We start from the raw sequence: 19,137 nt of genomic DNA, 5'->3' as shown, positions 1-19,137 counted from the left end.
GGTATGCGCGCGGGCCGGGGGCAGGGGCGGCCGCGTGCGGGCCGCGGGGAGCCCCAGGAGTTTGCAGGGCCGGGCGGCGCGCTCCAGCGGGGCAAGCCCCGGAGGGCGCGATGAGGGCCCTGAGTCCCGGTGCCGGCCCTGGCCCTGGCGGCGTACAGCGGAGCCAACTCTCCTGGCTTGGCCACGGGCTTTGTGGCAGGAGAAAGGGGAAGCAGTGGCCGGACGCCGAAGGCCTGGTGGCAGATGGCGTGGAGCGCACGCCCGCGGGCCTGGGCCTAGGAGCTCGTGCTAGCGGGGCCGGAGGGGGATGGGGAGGTCCAGGCCGTCTCGGCCGTGGGGCCTGGCTTTCTGGTGTGGGTGCACAGGTGGGGGAGGGAGACGTAGGCGTCGCCACTACCCATGTGTGGACCTGGTTAGGCGCTTAGGTCCCAGAGTTGGTAACCCGAGAAGATGAGTCTTAAAAAAAAAGTATCAGGTTCCGTTTGCCGCCGAGTGAGTGGTGAGAGGTGAATAGTGGTGAAAATGAATTTGCCCCTTTCCCCTCACAATTGTTAACCCTTTTATTTGCAAATGAATCGTTCTGCTGCCTTCCTCCCGCCACCAAACCCACACCCTTGCGTAGATTGCACTTTAAGGCCTCTTTTAGTGGTGGTTTTAGCGTTAGAACCCTTCAAATCCATCTAGGCTCAAACTAAACTTCAGATTTAACGGGTTTTCTGCATTAGAAATCTTGGAATTGTAGGAGTTAGAACCCTGCACCCACCCTCCCCCGATCCCCCAAACAGTAGCGGTTCAAGGGGGAAAAAAGAAAAAAAAAACTTTGAATCCCTTCTGCAGTTAAAGCCTTAAACATTTCAGAAGTCCACATTATACATTTTTCTGTATTTGTGACTGCATAAAGAGACACTGTTGAGGTCAGTACAACTTTATGCCAAGAAGCTAAAAACGTCGTGTGAATTTATTGCTTATGTTCGGGAATACACCGCTAAGATTGTCATAATACTAAGTTTAAACCAGCAGCTTTCTGCCCAACTCTATTTTTAAAAGTAGTTGATTCTATTTTGGGTGGAGATCAGGGGCTTTGTTGTTAATTAAGTAGACCTGCGTTCCATTTGTGGTTTTGTAACTTATTTGCTATGACCTTGGGCAAATTACGCTATCTTAGTTTCATCTTCTGTATAATAGGGATAATACCTGCCTTGCAGAGATGTGACGATTAAATGGTATGTGTTTACTTGGTGGTCAGTAAGTGGAATCGATTATTTAAACAGTGGATTCCTTTGAGTGGAGATACAATGCTACGTTTTACTTATTTCATTTAATCTTAAGTTTTGTACATCTTTAATTTTTTAAAAAACAACCTTTTTGGGATTTTGGTACAAAATTATTTGATTTCAGAATATATGTAGGTGTATGCTGTGTGATTAACTTCTTAAAGGAACAGTAGATCTCAATTATACATGAGAAACTTTTCAGTGTCCTCAGAAGTAATTGACAACACCCTGTGGACTGACAGCACTAATAGAATCAGATTCCTCTTGAGTATTTTTTTACTGCTTAATGTGCATTAATAAGTTGAAGGGTGAAAGTTAAAATGGAGTTTGATGATTTCGGACAAACTACGTAAAATGCCTATTTGACTTTGGTTCTTTGTGGTAACAAATGTTGATCCACAGTAACTTAATTGGCTTATAATACTCAGTTAATTTCAGAATTATTGAAACCTAAAGAAATATTATGGCTTTTCGGTAAATATTTGTGGGTGTATTGAAGTTATGCAGTGACTCTTTCAACAGCTCCACTGAAGTATTTATGTTCTGTAGGATTTGTTTAGCGTTTTAGGCACTTTACACATGCAGTGTTAACTGAGAGTCAATGCTGTACCAGTGTTTATATAAATTCTTAACTGTTTTTGCTGTTTTCCAGTTTATTTTCAAGGAAAAGTAATATGTTATACTTCGGGAAGTATATTTTTGAAAAGCCCATTGTTAGGGAGTGGCTTCTACAGCTTTTGCTGCTATTTACATAAATAAATATAATTTTGTTTCTATTAGTATAAAAAAACTAATACTGTTAGTCTGGGGCACGAAATTAAAGCTTTTCCCCTGGGATATATGGAACGTTTGCATTTAATGACTTGTCAGTTTTTATTTTAATGACTTTAGGAAATAGTTTTCATGACAACGTTTTCAATTCTATATTTGTAGTGTGTTTTATTTAATATTTGTTTTTGATACGACACTTTAGAGTTCCAGTAAGAAATACACAAAGAAAATTATATTTAATAGAGCAACAGTAAGTGTCCTGCTTGTAAGTTGTTGTGAGAACTAGGTAACCAAGGATATTAGAAATAGATCTAAAATAAAGACAAGATTGGATCATATTGAGACCTGTTTTTGGTCTACTCAGAGATTTGTCCTTGTTTCAGAAGGAACCAAGAAAATTAAGTGACTTACGTAGCCAGTATAGAAGCTCTTGTGAGCTTGAGATGAGCATGAGCAAAAATGGAAGAAAGGACTGTGCGATAAGGGGAATCATGGGAGTGATTCATTTGTTGAACAAGTAAATGTTTAGTGAGCTTTGCTGGCAGGACTGGAGGAATACAGGGACCTGTAGAATGTGACCTGGAGCTTCTGGGAGCCTTATTGACTTAGTCAAAGCTCAGTAGCTATAGAGTAGGGGATATACACACTGGAAAAAGCAAGATAATTTGTTTTAAGGTGTTTTTATTTGCCCTAGTTTTAACAAAACTTTCTTAGACTTATTAGATATTTTGTACCATTTACTTGACTATTACCGTGATACATTACATGACCGCTGCCTTTAGTGTTAACCTTTACAAAGGTCTTTGTTTTTACAATTGTAAATGTAAATTTACAATTGTTTTTTTTTACAATTGTAAATGTAAAAAAAAAAATTGTAATGCAAACCGTCTTATAAAATATTCAAACAATACAGAAACAAAGTGAGAAGGTGGTGTGTGTGGGGTAGGGAGACCATTGCTAGATGTTCTTCATTGTGTGCTCTTTTTTTTTTTTTTTTTTGACTGTAAAAATTGTGGGAGACATTTAAGTAGCCTACATATTAAAGCATTTTGAGATGTCTAGTAGACCACTGCTTCTCTGAAATTTTTTAAAATTCTGAAGTTTAGGCTGGGTGCGGTGGCTCATGCCTGTAATCCCAGCACTTTGGGAGGCCGAGGCGGGCAGATCACAAGGTCAGGAGATTGAGACCATCCTGGCTAACACGGTGAAACCTCATCTCTACTAAAAAAATACAAAAAATTAGCCAGGTGTGGTGGCATGCTCCTCCCGAGTAGTCCCAGCTACTTGGGAGACTGAGGCAGGAAAATCGCTTGAACCCTGGAGGCAGAGGTTGCAGTGAGCTGAGATTGAGCCATTGCGCTGCAGCCTGGGCGACAGAGCGAGACTCTGTCTCAAAAAAAAAAATTTTTTTTTTTTAAGTTTAATGGTGTCATGGACATTTACAGGGAAATGGAATAGTTTTTAAGCTCAGTTTTATAGTCACTTAGTTTTTTATATTACTGTTGCTTGAGGCCATTAGGAAAGGTAGATTTAAGAATAAACCTTTTGAGATTAAAAAAAAATGCAGTGCATTATTTTATTGCATCACTGAAATGGTGACAAGAAAGAGTATGTGGTATACAAATTAATCCTGCAGTCTAACTCTTGACACTGTTTGCTTTGAACAACTAAAAACAGAACTCAGTAAATTTGAGATGAGACTTTAAATGCAAAAGATGAAATGTGATCGGATTACTATATAAGGGACATTAAAATTCTACATATACATTGGATGTGTTTGCTAAGAGAATTGTAAAGATATCATTGTTTTAATATCTGTAAATAGTATATTAGTATGCTGTGAAGAATTACCTAATTTTGTGGTTTATCTCTATAATGTGATTGTTATAAAATACTGCTTTACCCAGCACTTTGGGAGGCCGAGGCGGGTGGATCACCTGAGGTCAGGAGTTCAAGACCAGTCTGACCAACATGGTGATACCTGGTCTCTACTAAAAATAGAAAATTAGCTGGGCGTGGTGATGCATGCCTGTAATCCCAGCCACTTGGGAGGCTGAGGCAGGAGAGTTGCTGGAACCCAGCAGGAGGAGGTTGCGGTGAGATGAGATGGCGCCATTGCACTCCAGCCTGGACAACAAGAGTGAAACTCCATCTCAAAAAAAAAGAAAAACAAAAGTGTGTGTGTATATTGCTTTAGTACTTGTTCTGTATTATAATACAGTATTTACTAGTCATCATTTATCAGTGAATTATTCCTGTGGTTTATTGTATTTTCAATATAGTCATGCTAGATACAATTTCATATTATAGAAGTTTCCTAGATTAAGGCAATAAGTAGTAAATGTATTAAAAATACTGAATCACAGAGGTGAAATTAAGAGTTCTTGGCATATTGGTAGAACAAGATACAGGAAGAAACTGAGAAATCTTGTACACTTTTTGCCAGACCTTTGCTGTTTTGATGCCGGGCACACAGTAGGCATTTAGTAAAGATCTTTGAATGAATTGAATATATTATTTTGATAAACTGGCAAGGCAGTGATCCCCCAATGTAGTGGGTTTGCATGTTGATTTATTTATTTAATAAATACTTTCTGTGTACTTACTAGATGTCAGGCCCTGCTGTGATGGTATGTGCATTCTAGTGGGATAAAACTGTCAAAAAACAAATTTTAGAAAACCAGGTAATGGTGTAAGTGCTATGCAGAAAGTTGAAATAGGATAAAGTATTTGATAATACTTCACTGGGTGGCTACTTTTTTTTGTTGTTTTGTTTCGTTTTTGAGACGGAGTCTCATTCTGTAGCCTAAGCTGGAGTGCAGTGGCACCATCTCGGCTCACCTTTGGCTCTGGGGCTCAAGCGATTCTCCTGCCTCAGCCTCCCAAGTAGCTGGGACTAGAGGTGTGCCCCATCACACCTGGTTAATTTCTTTGTATTTTTAGTAGAGATGGGGTTTCACCATGTTGCCCTGGGTGGTCTCGAACTCCTGAACTCAGGAAGTCTGGGTGGCTACTTTTAAATTTGCTAGTCACTGAAGGCCTTTCTGAATAAGGTGACATTTAAGCTGAGAGCTGAGTAAAAATGAGCACTTGAGGAGAGTGTTTTCTGTAGGGAACTGCTAGGGCAAAGACCTTTAAGAATGTGTTTTGGGAACTAAAAAAGCCTGCATTGCTAAGGTGATGGATAAGAGATAAGAGAGTGAGTTAGGCAAGTGGCCAGAGCATTGTAGGCTAGGGGTTTTCAGGGTAAAATTGGAAACATTTACAAGCAGGACAGAAATCTTTGTTTATTTCTGTCTCTCTTTTCTCTCTTTTTCCCTCCCTCCCTTCTTTTCTCCCTTCCTCCCTTCCCTCTCTTTTCCTCTCCTTCCCTCCTTCCTTTCTTTCCTCCCTTCCCCACTCCCTCCTTTCCCTCCCTCACTTCCCTTCCTTTTTCGACAACGTCTTGCCCTGTCACCCAGGCTAGAGTACAGTGGCATGATCATAGCTCACTGCAGCCCCAAACTCCTAGGTTCAAGTGATCCTCCACCCTAAGCTGGGACTATGGGCGCATGCCACCACTCCCAGCTAATTTTTATTTTTTGTAGAGATGGGGTCTTGATGTTTTGCCCAGGCTGGTCTCCAACTTCGGCCTTAAGTGATCCTCCTGCCTCAACCTCCTAAAGTGTTGGGATGACAGGCACAAGCCCGCATACCCAGCCAGGAAATATTTCTTTTAGGATTTTTAAAGGTTACTTTGATGCTGTGGAGTGGGCAAGAGTGAAAAGCAGAGACGTCAGTTAGGGGGCTTGTGCAGTAGTTTTAAGTAATTAAAGCTTGAACCAGGGCAGTAGCAGTGGAGATGTAGAGGATTTGGAGATGTAGAGCAGAGGAGATGGAATTAGGATATGTTTTGAGAGGTGTAGTTGGCTGTACCACTTGCTTTGTGACCTCAGGCAAGTTACTCAGTATGTGCCTTTTGGTCCTCTGCTGTAAAATGAGAATACTAGTATGAAAGTACTAAATTATTGGTATATGAATTTTGAAATAGTATTAACAGTGCTTGGTAATGTGGTCCCACTCTCCCTCCTCCTTTCTTGCTTAGAAAGCCTCAAATGTGATTAAATTCAACTCAATGTTTGTACTTGCACCTGAGTGGCCAGAGATGCACCTGTAGCCACATTGACTTGTCTCGCTTAAATTTATGAACATTAAGGAACTTAAATTCATGAGCATTAAGGAACACTAAGACACACGAAGGAACCTTAGTTGGGTCCTTAGTGTGCAGCACCTGACAGTCTTCCAGTTTACTAGTCACTCTTCCACTGCCACAGGATGCTTTCATATCATCTACCTTCCTTATTTTCATTTGACGACCCTAGTCTTTATTTGATTGAGAATTTAGAAATAATCGAGACAGAATGTCTACAGGGTCCTACCATAGCTACCTACCTGCTAGCCTCCTCTTACTGTAGATAGTTCTGAATTGTAGATGATGCTATCTAAGGCAGGTCCTTCCACTTTTCCACTATACTTCATCCCCTGTCATGTGTGAGGGACATCACTCCATCAGATCTTCTTTTCTCTTCATCACTGATTTTTCCCATTTCTAGGGTATACAAACAATTTTTCCCCATCTTAATGATACACTCCCTCATCTCCATATCCCTCTTTATTTGCTGCCCTATTTCCCTGCTTCTTAAGAAAATTCAGGAGTATCTCTTAATTCTGCTTACTTTTTTCCACATCTTGCTCTTTTCAGATCCACCATACTGTTCCTAAAAGGGAGTCCTCACAACTTTGTACTTGTGCTTCATCCTTAAGCACAATACTTTTTAAAAAATCTTTCTCCTCATTATTAAAATGGGAGTAATAATAATTGAACTGCTTTCCTAACGGTAGTGAAAATCAGGTGAGATCATGGGCATGGAAATATTTAGTGAATTGTGAAATTAGAAATAAGTTTTGCAGTTTTAAACAACCTTCTTTCATCAGTTTTATTTTGACCATTTCACTATCCTTTCTTTAAAAGGTTTGTATGAATGAGATATTCTCATTCTCTTAGATTGACATAATCAGAAATTTTGAACAGTGTGTAAAAGCAATGAACAAGGTCTTGCTGTGATAGATGCCATATAGGATTCCGGTTAATTTCTGAAAGAAATTTGCTGAATTTAACCCTACTGTGGCACAGTGAATCCTGCCAAAGGACACTACACCATCTGTTCCCTATAAGTTTAGATAAATAAATGTCTTTTGTAGTGTCACGAACGCTAATCTTACAACTGAATCAGCTTTATAAACCTTTTAAACATTATATAAACTTACTTCAGCAGAGCAGGTAGACTAGCTACAAATGACTGATAATACATGAGCAGATCCTAGAGGCTTAAAGGGGTAGATAAAATTGTTTTCACCCATTATTCCCCACACACTTCTGGTTGAATTAGGTAGGCACCTTGGTTTTGCTGGTGCACTGGATAGATCCATTCTTTGCTTATATAGAAACTTACAGGTATTTTGGGAATTCTGCTTACTCAATTTTCAAATTCCTGTGTTTCTTTTGATCTTGTTGAAATCATACTGTTAGGAATATATTTTAGAATAGATTAAACTGGCATGTATTATTGGCTGACTTAAGAGCCTAAGTACCATTTTACATGGTATTTAGGCTCATTTCTGTGGGACAAATGGGTTTTGGATTTCAAATCATTTATTTAAAATAATAGCCTTTTGGATCATAACCCCAGTTTGAGGATTACCTTTGTTATAGTGCCTGCCCCTTGTCATATAATTCATGTTATGTTATCAGTTATTGTTTCTGTTGTAAAAATCTCCTTGGGTCCAGTGAGGAGATTTTTCCTGTTTGTACTGAAGTCAGCTGACATTTTTAAAATCAAATTTGTATTTGTAGAATTATCAGGAACTTACCTTGGTACAGAAATTCCCCAGGAAGTACTCTGGTCCCTGTACCAGTTTCTTAAGTGGAAGGAGATCAACCAAAGAACCAAAAAAGAAAAAGCATTGCCTGTAGTGTAAACGTAAGAAATCCTTTAGTAAACATATTTGGCTTTGGGAATCTCCTTTATTTTGCTAATTGTTGATTGCCAAAATTTAATTGCTGTTACTGTTTTTTAATTAGGCCGTGTAGTATTAGAACTGCCTTAGACCTTTTTCTTTTAAATGAAGTCTCTTTTTTTCTGTTTGAACGTCCAGTTTTCCCTAAATTACTCAAATAATTCAGGCTCGTTGTAGTAAATATAGTAAAATGTGAATGGCTTCTAGTCTTTTTTAAAATATATTTACACATAATACATGAACACAACTACACTGTTTAAAAAAATTAATTGCTTAGCAGCTAGCTTTTTTCCTCAAAGATAGTTATAAATATTTCATTCGTTTATATTGCATAGTGTTCAAATGAATGTATGTACGTTAATTTATTTTACCACTTCTCCTTTGTGGATGTTTGGGGTTGTTTTCAGTTTTAGTATTGCAAACAGCAATGTAGTGCACATACTTTGTACCTTTGTCTTTGAAGTAGTTACATGAGCACCTCTAGCATTGATTTCTAGATGTGGAATTATTTGGTCAAAGTGTGTCAGATTGCCTTAAAAAATTCCTAGTTAGGCCGGGCGCGGTGGCTCACGCCTGTAATCCCAGCACTTTGGGAGGCTGAGGCAGGCGGATCACGAGGTCAGGAGTTCGAGACCATCCCGACCAACATGGTGAAACCCTGTCTCTACTAAAAATACAAAAAATTAGCTGGGCTTGGTGGCGCGCACCTGTAGTCCCAGCTACTTGGGAGGCTGAGGCAGGAGAGTCACTTGAACCCGGGAGGTGGAGGTTGCAGTGAGCTGATAGCGCACCACTGCACTCCAGCCTAGTGACAGAGCGAGACTCTGTCTCAAAAAAAAAATGCCTGGTCAGTGCTTACAAACATTATTTGTTATTTACAAATACCGTCTTCCATATGAGTAGCCAGGATTCAAATTTAGGGACTCTGCCTCTAGAAGCTATGTGTTTAACCTTTCTATTTCTTCTGCCTTAGTGTACCCATCAGAAAAAGGATAATAGTATCTACCTGTGTACTAGTTAACCTATTACTGCATAACAAATTACCCTAAAATGTAATTAAAACAGTAAACACTTACTATTTCATAGTTTCTGTGAGTCAGGAATTCAGGGGTATTTTAGCTCTGTGGTTCTTATTCATTGTCTCAGGAAGTTGCATTTAAGGGCTTCATTCTGTACATTAAAGGCTTGACTGGCTGGAGGATTCCCACTGAAAGTGACTTCCTCACATGGCTAACAACTTGGTGATGGTTATTGACTAGAGGCCTCAGATCCTCCCCATATGGGCCTCTCCCCAGGATGCCTGAGTGTCCTCATGACATTGTGGCTGGCTTCTCCCAGTGTGAGTGATCCAAGAGAGTAAAATACAAACAATGGCTTTTATGTATAAACCAGCCTCAGAAGTCACACTTTTATTTTAGCAGTATCTTACTGTTCTTGTGGACTAGCCATAATTCAGTGTGGGAAGGGTATGTACGAAGGCTTGAATACCAATAGATGGTAGTCATTGGGGGCCATCTTGGATGTTGGCTACTGCAACCTCATAGAGATGTAGTACAGATTAAAAGAGTTAATTATTGTGAGGCTCTTAGTACACTGCCTGGCATATGGCAGGTACATAGCCTACATTAGCTTTTATTCAGATGTTATATTTCAGGGCTACCTATTAAAACTTTACACCATTATTTTTACTCTATGTAGTTATAACAGTAATAAGAAGCAACATAGTTATAGAAGTAAGAAGGAAAAATAATACTGTAACATTGAGCAAGCTGTTATATGGAATATGCAATTGCTGACCTAATTAACAAGCAGTAGCCTAGAAATCTTATGCAAAGTGCTGTGTAAGAATATTGACATGGCAGCTCATTATACTATCATAGGAACATGATTTACAAGATATTATTTTGATGTCTCATGCATGACCTAAATTTGTCAAATGAAAATGACTACTTTTTTTAAGAGACAGAGTCTTGCTCTGTTGCTCAGGCTGGAGTACACTGACAAGATTATATCTCACTCCAACCTTGAACTCCTGGGCTCAAGTCAGTCCTTTATCTCAGCCTCCTGAGGTAACTGGGACTACAAGCAGGCACCACAGCACCCGTCTAATTAAAAAAAATTTTTTTGAGATGGTGGCTCACTATGTTGACCAGGCTGACCTCGAACTATTGGGATAACAGGGGAAAGGACTACTTTTAATGGTTGTTGGCCTGAACTAAAATAGTGCCATTGCCACAGAGATGCACAGTAGTGCTCACATTAGGAAATAATTAAATGGTAAGTTTAGCTTTGTGGCTTTGTGGTGGCACTTTTTTTTTTGAGACAGAGTCTCGCTCTGTCGCGCATACTGGAGTGCAGTGGCGCGATCTCAGCTCACTGCAAGCTCCACCTCCCGGGTTCAAGCCATTCTCCTGCTTCAGCCTCCCGAGTAGCTGGGGACTACAGGCGCCCACCATGTGGTGGCACTTTTAAATACACTATTATGATTGTCTTCCTTTGCAGGAAAAAGGAAAAACCATGCCCATCATGTTGAATATTATATTGAGTATGTTTTTATTTTTAAATGCACAATTTTATAAGAGATAATTAAGTAGCTAGAAAAAAAAGTTTGATTTCTTGAATGTTAACCATGGCTTTGTCTCTAGTGGAATTAATGATAAACCACCATTATTTATATAGCAGGATATGCGGCACAATGAAAGTTCTAGCCCTGGTTATGTACTGAGATTGTGGTGCTCACGTTTATATTCACTCTGTCGAGATGGCTTACTGGAATGGGAGCGTTGGCGTGGGGCTCAGCGCAGTTAAAGGAGTCATAATTGCATCTATTGTGGGCCATATCCTTTCCAAGAGAAATCTGTGCTGAGTTCTACCTCTTCCTTTGAAGCATCCAGAAAGAAGGCAGTCTTTCTTGCTAATCTTAAAGTATGCCCAATTAGATTGGGTTAGGGATGATTAAAACAAAGTAATTTAGATACAGTTCTTCCACAGATACATTATGGTTTAAATGCCTCTAGGACATCGCGTGAAGGTGTTCAGTAGAGAGTTAAGTGTGTATAAATGAAGGTCAGGGAGAGACAACTGGGCTAGAAATACAGATGACATCTGCATGGTTATTAAAACTAGGAGTAGACACGATGGATTATCCTGGAAGTCTAACACTTAAAGGGCTGGCCAGGGAGGAGGATTTCGTGAAGCAGTGAACCGGAGAGATAGGAAAACCAAAAGTATGACATCCTGGAAGCCGAAGGATGGTAGTATATAAAGGAGGGACAAGTCAGTGCTGTCACACGTGACAAGAGGAAGATAGGAGGGGATTAAGAAGTGTATTATGATGTTGCAGAATTCAGTGATATGGGTAAAGAGCAGTGTTAATGGAATGGCCAGTGGGGCGGGGGGCACTACCAGAGAAAATAAGCAGCAGAATGAGAATAAATTTCATGTTTTTGTTTATCAGCACAGTATTGCCCTCTTTTGAGTAGTTGGTTTTGGATTATGAATAAGTGAAGACAGTGGTGTGTATTTAAGTTTTTGAAGAATTAGATTAAGAGGGGAGAGAGAGTCTAGGAGGAGACGAGATTGTTAAGTGTTTGTTTTTAAAATGATAAAGAATTAGGTCTCAGTGTGAATGGAAGTGAACTGAGTGAAGAGAGGCTGAAAAGGCTGGGGGAGATAGGCAATATAATGAATTTAGTAAGATACTGAAAAATACTTGGAGGCGAACCAGAGGACCGGTGGAAAGAATTAGGTTTGAAAGAAAGGGATTCTTCTTTAATAGGTGAGAAGGAGATGTAGGTGGGTCTGGATGCAACAAAGTTAAACAGAAAATTGAAAATAAGTTCCTCTACTGTTTTTAATAAGGTAGAAAGTGGTCACCTGCAGAGAGTATGAGAGGATGCTGGGAATCAGATTTAGAGTAGAATGCAGATTTAAGATAATTCTTTTGGAGGATGGAGAATAGGGCTAACCAGGGGGAACAGAAGATTTAGTGTATCCTTTTCTCCACTAGCATTTAGAAAACTGGGTATAAATGTTGATAGGCAGTCTCTTAGGTAAAAGTTGAGATTTGTTAGCTAAGCAAGGTTAGGACAGTGAGACACTACAGAGTGGTTGGAGTAAATTTTAGAGGTTGAGTACTGACAGAAACAGATGGTGTTGGTCCAAATACAGAATTTTGTGTGTCAGGAGCGGCAGAAAGACAAGGAAGTTTTTGATATTAGAAAGAAAGTGATAGGAGCAGTGACAGTGTTGTCTAAGCAAAATAGAGCTGATAGTGAAGATCAAAATCAAAGTAGAGACTCTAGGGATCAAGTCTTACGGAGGAGGTTCAAGAGCAAGTATAGTGAACAGTTACTAAGAGCTGATAGGAACAGGAGATTGGTCAGTTATAATTTTAAACATAGAGTGGTTTTTAGATGACAGAATTCAGCCTGTGTTCTGTGAGTAGAGATTGGATTGTAAGTAAAGATCACTGTTTTGTTCAAGGTAAGGAACAATGCCAGAATTTCAGACAGGTCAGTGAACCTGGTTCCAAAGTCTTGGTCAATTATTTTCTTTGACGTGGTACTGTTGGGTCAAATCCCCGTGCCTTCACCCACTACCTTAAAAATGTTGAAGCATCTTGGCATGTTGCCCTCAAAAATTTTGAGCATTTGATACTTTAATTCTTATTCTGAGAATGTATTTCTTCACTTTCAATGCCAAGAATTATTCAAACCAATCTTTCCAGTGTGGTAGTCTATTGGATTAATAACATGAGGCATCATTTATGTGTTTGGTTACTAATGAAGTTGAGCTTTTCTGTGCTATGACTGCAATTGTGAATTGCCTGCCCTGTCATTTGTCCAATTTTTTTATTAGTGCACGAACAGTTTTGTGCCTTGTTTCTCTTTTTTTTTTTCTTTCTTGAGAGAGTTGTATTCTGTTACCTGGGCTGGAGTGCAGCGGCATGATCTTTACTCACTGCAGCCTCAGCCTCCCAAGTAGTTGGGATTACAGGCATGCGCCACCATGCCCAGTTAATTTTTGTATTTTTAGTAGAGACGGGGTTTCGCTATGTTGGCCAGGCTAGTCTTGCGCTCCTGGCCTCAAATGATCCACCCACTTCGGCCTTCCGGAGTGTTGGGATTACAGGCGTGAGCCATTGCACCCAGCTGCCTTTTCTCTTTTTTAATTGCTTTTTTTTTCTTGAGATGGAGTCTTGCTCTGTCGCCAGGCTGGAGTGCAGTGGCACAATTTCGTCGCACTGCAACCTCCGGCTCCCTGGTTCAATTGATACCCCTTTCTCAGCCTCCCGAGTAGCTGGGACTACAAGTGCACGCCACCACACCCGGCTGATTTTTGTATTTTAGTAGAGACAGGATTTCGCCGTGTTGGCCAGGATGATTTCGATCTCTTAACCTTGTGATCTGCCCACCTCGGCCTCCCAAAGTTCTGGAATTACAGGCATGAGCCACTGCACCAGGCCTCTTAATTTCTTTTATTATTTTTTTATTTTTATTTGTCCTTTTTTTCTGTTTGAGTTGCATGTTTAGCCTGTTAATTTTTCTTCTTTGTTGAATAAACATTTTTAGTGTTTAGTCTACAGTTACTTCTTTAGCCAAATCATATAGGTGTTTTGTATGGAGTCCCCATTGTTATGTTCTTAATATTCTGTGTTTTGTTTTGTTTTTGAGACTGAGTCTTGCTCCTGTTGTCCAGGCTGGAGTGCAGTGGTGTGATCTTGGCTCACTGCAACCTCTGCCTCCTGGGATTCAAGCAATTCTCCTGCCTCAGACTCCCAGGTAGCTGGGATTACAGGTGCCAGCCACCATGCCTGGCTAATTTTTGTATTTTTAGTAGAGATGGGGTTTTACAGTGTTGGCCAGGCTGGTCTCGAATCCAACCTTAGGTGATCCGTCTACCTTGGCCTCCCAAAGTATAGGATTACAGGCGTGAGCCACTGTGCGCAACCTTAATATTTTTAAATCAAGTTTGATTTCTTTGAAGCAAAAGTTATTTAGTAGTAAATTACTAAAGGACCTTTTTGTTTTGGTCCAGCTTTTCTTAATTTATGGTGTTGTTGTTGGTTTTTTTTTTTTTTGCCTTTGACCTCTCCTCCCTCATTTTTGATATATAAAGCTAGAGAGTCCTGTTATTTAGGCTTTTTGAAATATGAAATATTTAAGTCTTACTTCATTGAAACCTGTCAAGAATGAGATATTCTTGCATGTTTATTTTCTTTTACTTGTTGCTTCATATGTGTCTTTTTTTCTTTACATATGTCTATGCTCTGTTCATTTATTCATCGAGCACAAGATAATGGAGCACCCACTCCATGTCAAGCCACTATGTATTGTTCGGAGAACTGGGTTCATGCATAGAGCTACACTTGGTTTGTAATTTATTGTAGTTTTCCTAAATAATCACATTTGCAAATATTACATCTTGTCTCTAGAAACAAAATTTGAAAAGAAATTTACCATTCACCACTGAGTGCTCCACCCATGCTCTGCCATCAGTTAGTTGACTTGGGAAGTCTTTTAGCATGTAGGATAGCAGTCCTCAAATGACTTGGTTTCAATACTTGTTTACATTTAAATAAGTTATTTAGGGCTGGGATTACAGGCATATATCACCATGCTCCGCTAAAAAAAAAAAAAAAAATTTTTTTTTTGCATTTTAGTAGAGACAGAGTTTCATCATGTTGGCCAGGCTGATCTTGAACTCTTGGCCTCAGGTGATCCTCCCATCTCAGTCTCCCAAAGCTCTGGGATTACAGGCATGAGCCACTGTGCCTGACCCAATGTACTTACATTTATTAATATTTACCATATTAGAAATTAAAACATTTTATTAATGTTCATTTAAAAACAGATATAAATTTATTATAATAATTTTTTTCGCAAAAAAATAACTATGTGCCAAAATAACAGTAACAACAAAGCACTGAGAAGGCTGACAATGTTTTACTTTTTTTGCAAATCTGATATTTGGCTTTAAAAAAATTTTACTTGTGTTTCACCTTTGACATGAGGAACAGTGGAAAATAGTGGATTGGGGTTTTTGTGATGGATTTCTACTTTGGGGAACATCAGAATAGCAATAAATGCTACTGACCCATTTCAGGAAGATCAGTACAGCAAGGATGGTTTATATGGTATTTACAAAATACTCTTTGGAGTCATATAAGGGGTGGTAACCTCTTTATTTCCGTCTCCTCGTCTATAAAATTGAGTGGGTGACATTTCCTTTTGTCCCAGAGTTTTGAGGATTGTGTGAAATTGTATGTTAACATTTGAAGCTAAATAAGCTTTTTTTTATCTTTGAAGTACACACCGTCACTTTTTAATTGTAGAAGAGAAACCTGTATTTGTATCCCTTTCTGTCTAAAACTCAGAGAACTGTCAGCTTAGATAATTTTCAAGAAGTATTCTGGGAAATTGAAGGAGTTTGAATTTTTCTCCTTGGTTCTTGTGTCTTTAAAGTAATGAAAGTAGTTCTATAAAGGCAAATGAGAAAGCCATCTCTGCCTTTTTTTACTCCTCTGCCTCCCTACTTAACAGGTTAAGAAGTCCATTAGACTCGTTTTTCTAAATACTGTATAATGAGCCTAATTGTCACACAATTTTAGGAAATGAAGAGACTCTAAAGGTCATGGATTCCAGCTCCTCTTATAGATGAAACTGATTCTGAGAGAAGCTAAGCTGCTTGTTTAAGAGCATTGAAGTTGTCTGGTGGTTTTCAGCCTGGACTGAACTTTGGAACCACCTGTAAAGCTTTTTAAAAATACTGATGTCAAGGTCCCACCCTCAGAGATTATGTTTTAATTGGTGTTTGTAAAGCACCCGTGGTGATTGTAATGAAGCATAAAACTTAAGATGAATTATTTGCCTTTTAGCATTCACAATTTAACCTTTAACATTGAAATATTCTTCTTGTTGATGAGACTGTTTTATTTCTGAGATTTTTTAGGTGATCGAGCTTTACTTTCTTGCTCCGTGGGAAATAAATCCGTAAACATTATATAAATCAAAACTTTGATTTTGAAAACTTTATTTTAAATTATCAAGTCAACTAGTAAACTTTTAAAAATCTGTGTGTATCAGATGGTGTTAAAGTTTATGCCTATCATGACTAATAATATGAGTTAATATTGAATCTTTTTTGATACCAAATTGGATAAAACAGTCTTTGAGGTTTTTGGAAGCATTAATAATATGTATATAATTTTTTGTCTTCCATTATTTATTCAGATTCTGGATTGTCATTTTTTGTTTAGACTTTTTCCAAAACAGATCTTTATTTTTCCTATAGGTGAAAGCACTGAAAGAGAAGATTGAATCTGAAAAGGGGAAAGATGCCTTTCCGGTAGCAGGTCAAAAATTAATTTATGCAGGTATGAATTAAATATTAAAATTAACATGCCATGTCTTGATATTCTTTTAGTTTTAGAAATGTTATCTTAAATATTGTAGTATATTCAAATTGTCAGAAAAATGATTGTACAAATAAAAGCAGTGAAAGAGCAGTCGTTTGAATCTAATGTTGATATTCAATCTTCTCTTTATTCACATTTGCTCTATGTATTTTTCCATCAAACGGTATTTTGTGTCATCTTTTGTAAGCATCATGTAACTGGCTTTTGTGTTTTTAATGAAACTGAGCTTTTTTAAAAAATTGAATTGAAACCATTTATACTGATTATTATTACTATGTTTGGAATCATTCTTGTAAAATTAAGTTTAACCAAAACCGACTGAAGAATACCGAAAAAACACATCACACAGAAAGACATCGACAGGAAGAAAAAAATTAATATTCAGATTATGTAAAGAATTCTTAGAAATCAATAAGGAAAGGATGACCAATAAAGCAACAAAGGATAAGCGTAGGAATTATAGATTTAACTAGCCTTACTAATAACCAGGAAAATGTATTTTAAAAATACACTTGATATCCAAATTTAGTAGAGAAAATGCTTTCGTTGTAGATGTTAGTAAGGTGGGTGTTTGATCGCCCATGGATTCTTCTATTTTTCTGAATAGTGTTTCCTAAAGTGAGACAGCCTGGAGGAAATGCTAACATGGTGATTCAGTCCCATTATTTTTATAGATCAGAGTTCAGAAGCCTAAAGAAGCAGACATAAAATTCCAATGTCCAGTTTCTCGTTTTGGCCTGTTTTCTCATTCCTATCCATATTCCTTTCTGTCTTAATGTTAGCAGCTTTTGATTCAATAGCTTTTTAAAGATGGAAAACTAAATTCATGGAGCAGGAAACATCAGGGAGTCCTACTTACCTAATACGTGACCTTCAGCGCGATCACAGTCTTTTGTACTTCTTTGTGCATTTTTGAGTTCTGTAACATCTTGCTCTTTGTTGTGTATCATGTCATTTTCTGAAGTACTTTTAGTATCTTGCTTTGATAGTGTTAGAACATTTCTGATTTATCAGATATGTGTATTTTGGGGAACAGGAAATTTGTTTCTCTCCCCTTCTTCGTATCAGAAAAGAATATAGGTTATTTTCCAGAGGACCCCTGTGCAATCAGAGTATTGGATTTTCTTTATCGTCATGATCTCCTCCTTTTCGGGTCTCTTTCATATTTTCTTGCCCAGTAAGTCCTTTATATAATGAAGTAATACATTTGTAAAAATTGATTGTCATTCTATATACACTATGTAAGTTTGACATCTTTCAGTTAAATGCTTATGCCTTTTAATTTTGTTTATTTTGAGAGAGGGTCTTGCTCTGTCACCCAGGCTGGAGTGCAGTGTTGTGATTATAGCTTGCTGTATCCTTAAACTCCTGGGCTCAAATGATCCTCCTGCCTCAGCCTCCCAAGTAGCTACGACCATAGGCGTGTGCCACAGTGCCTGGCTAATTTTGAATTATTTTTTTTTATAAACAGGGTTTTGCTATGTTGCCCAGGCTGGTCTCAAACTCCTGGCCTCAAGCTGTATTCCCTCCTCAGCCTTCCAAAGGGTTGGGATTACAGGCATGAGCCACCATGCCCTGCCACTTAGGAATTGTTTTATTTTTATCTCGATTGATTGGTTTTTTCTTTGGGAAAAGTACTGACTGATAGAATTTATGTTGGTGATTCATATTTTGATATTTCTGAAATAATGATATTTCAAGTAGAAAGTTGTTTTAACTTATGTGTAAGAGAAAGATTATGCCTTAAATGATTTTTTTTTTTCTCTTAATGTATTAGGCAAAATCCTCAATGATGATACTGCTCTTAAAGAATACAAAATTGATGAGAAAAACTTTGTGGTGGTTATGGTGACTAAAGTAAGTTTCAACTTCATTCTGTATATGTTTGTGCATGTAAGTCTTTTTAAAAATGATGATCCCAAGTCCACATGATGGACACAGTTTATACACATCCATAGTGGTGTGCACTTTACTATGAAGCTTTTTAAGAATTTACCTTAAGTGAAACATAAAGTTATTAATGGTTATTGTACTATAATTTAATATAGTTTTAATAAAATTTTATGTAAATTAAAACAATTGAAACACCAATAGGAAGAAAAAAATTAATATTCAGATTATGTAAAGAATTCTTAGAAATCAGTAAGGAAAGGATGACCAATAAAGCAAAAAGGATAAGAGTAGGAATTATAGATTTAACTAGCCTCAATAATAACCAGGAAAATGTATATTAAAAATACACTTGATATCCAAATTTGAAATGTTGAAATTATTTCTGCTAGAGTAGTGAAATCATTTATTATATAGTTCTTTTAAAATGTCTTTATAAATGGAATAAATGTTTATTCTGTAGTTTTCATAAGTTTGTCTTAAATAGACTTGCTAAATTATGTACTAGTCCTAACAAATTTCTCAAGGCAGAAAAGGCATGAAAGCTTGTTATTACAGTGATATTTCTTAGTGAAAGAATATGTTTTTAGAAACTGAAAAAGGGAAAAGGCAACTAAAGAAATGATGGAATGATTTTTGTGAGGAAGTTTTAAACAGATACTTTCTTGTGATTTAGTAGGTTGGAATGTATTTGGAATAATTTATGAAAGTAAATTTTTTTTTTTT

At 37.9% G+C, this 19,137-nt stretch overlaps 1 protein-coding gene across 2 annotated transcripts in view; it reads left to right on the top strand.

Moving 5' to 3' along the window:
• The window catches only part of RAD23B (RAD23 nucleotide excision repair protein B), a 51,353-nt gene that overhangs the window by 794 nt on the left and 31,422 nt on the right, over positions 1–19,137 (top strand). Inside the window, exons 1-3 of one of the 2 annotated variants that reach the window (XM_017876690.1) lie at positions 1,002–1,223; positions 16,398–16,479; positions 18,299–18,378. In XM_017876690.1, coding sequence (XP_017732179.1) covers positions 1,221–1,223; positions 16,398–16,479; positions 18,299–18,378 — 165 coding nt within the window. In that variant the 5' untranslated portion in view covers positions 1,002–1,220. Of the gene's footprint in view, positions 1–1,001; positions 1,224–16,397; positions 16,480–18,298; positions 18,379–19,137 lie in introns of those variants that run through there. The other variant, XM_017876691.1, reaches the window with a different exon arrangement.

This window comes from Rhinopithecus bieti, unplaced genomic scaffold (assembly GCF_001698545.2).
Source record: "Rhinopithecus bieti isolate Rb0 unplaced genomic scaffold, ASM169854v2 scaffold_9663, whole genome shotgun sequence".
Taxonomy (NCBI): domain Eukaryota; kingdom Metazoa; phylum Chordata; class Mammalia; order Primates; family Cercopithecidae; genus Rhinopithecus; species Rhinopithecus bieti.
Note: the sequence above shows the minus strand (reverse complement) of the source record. Positions and strands in the feature narration are given on the sequence as shown.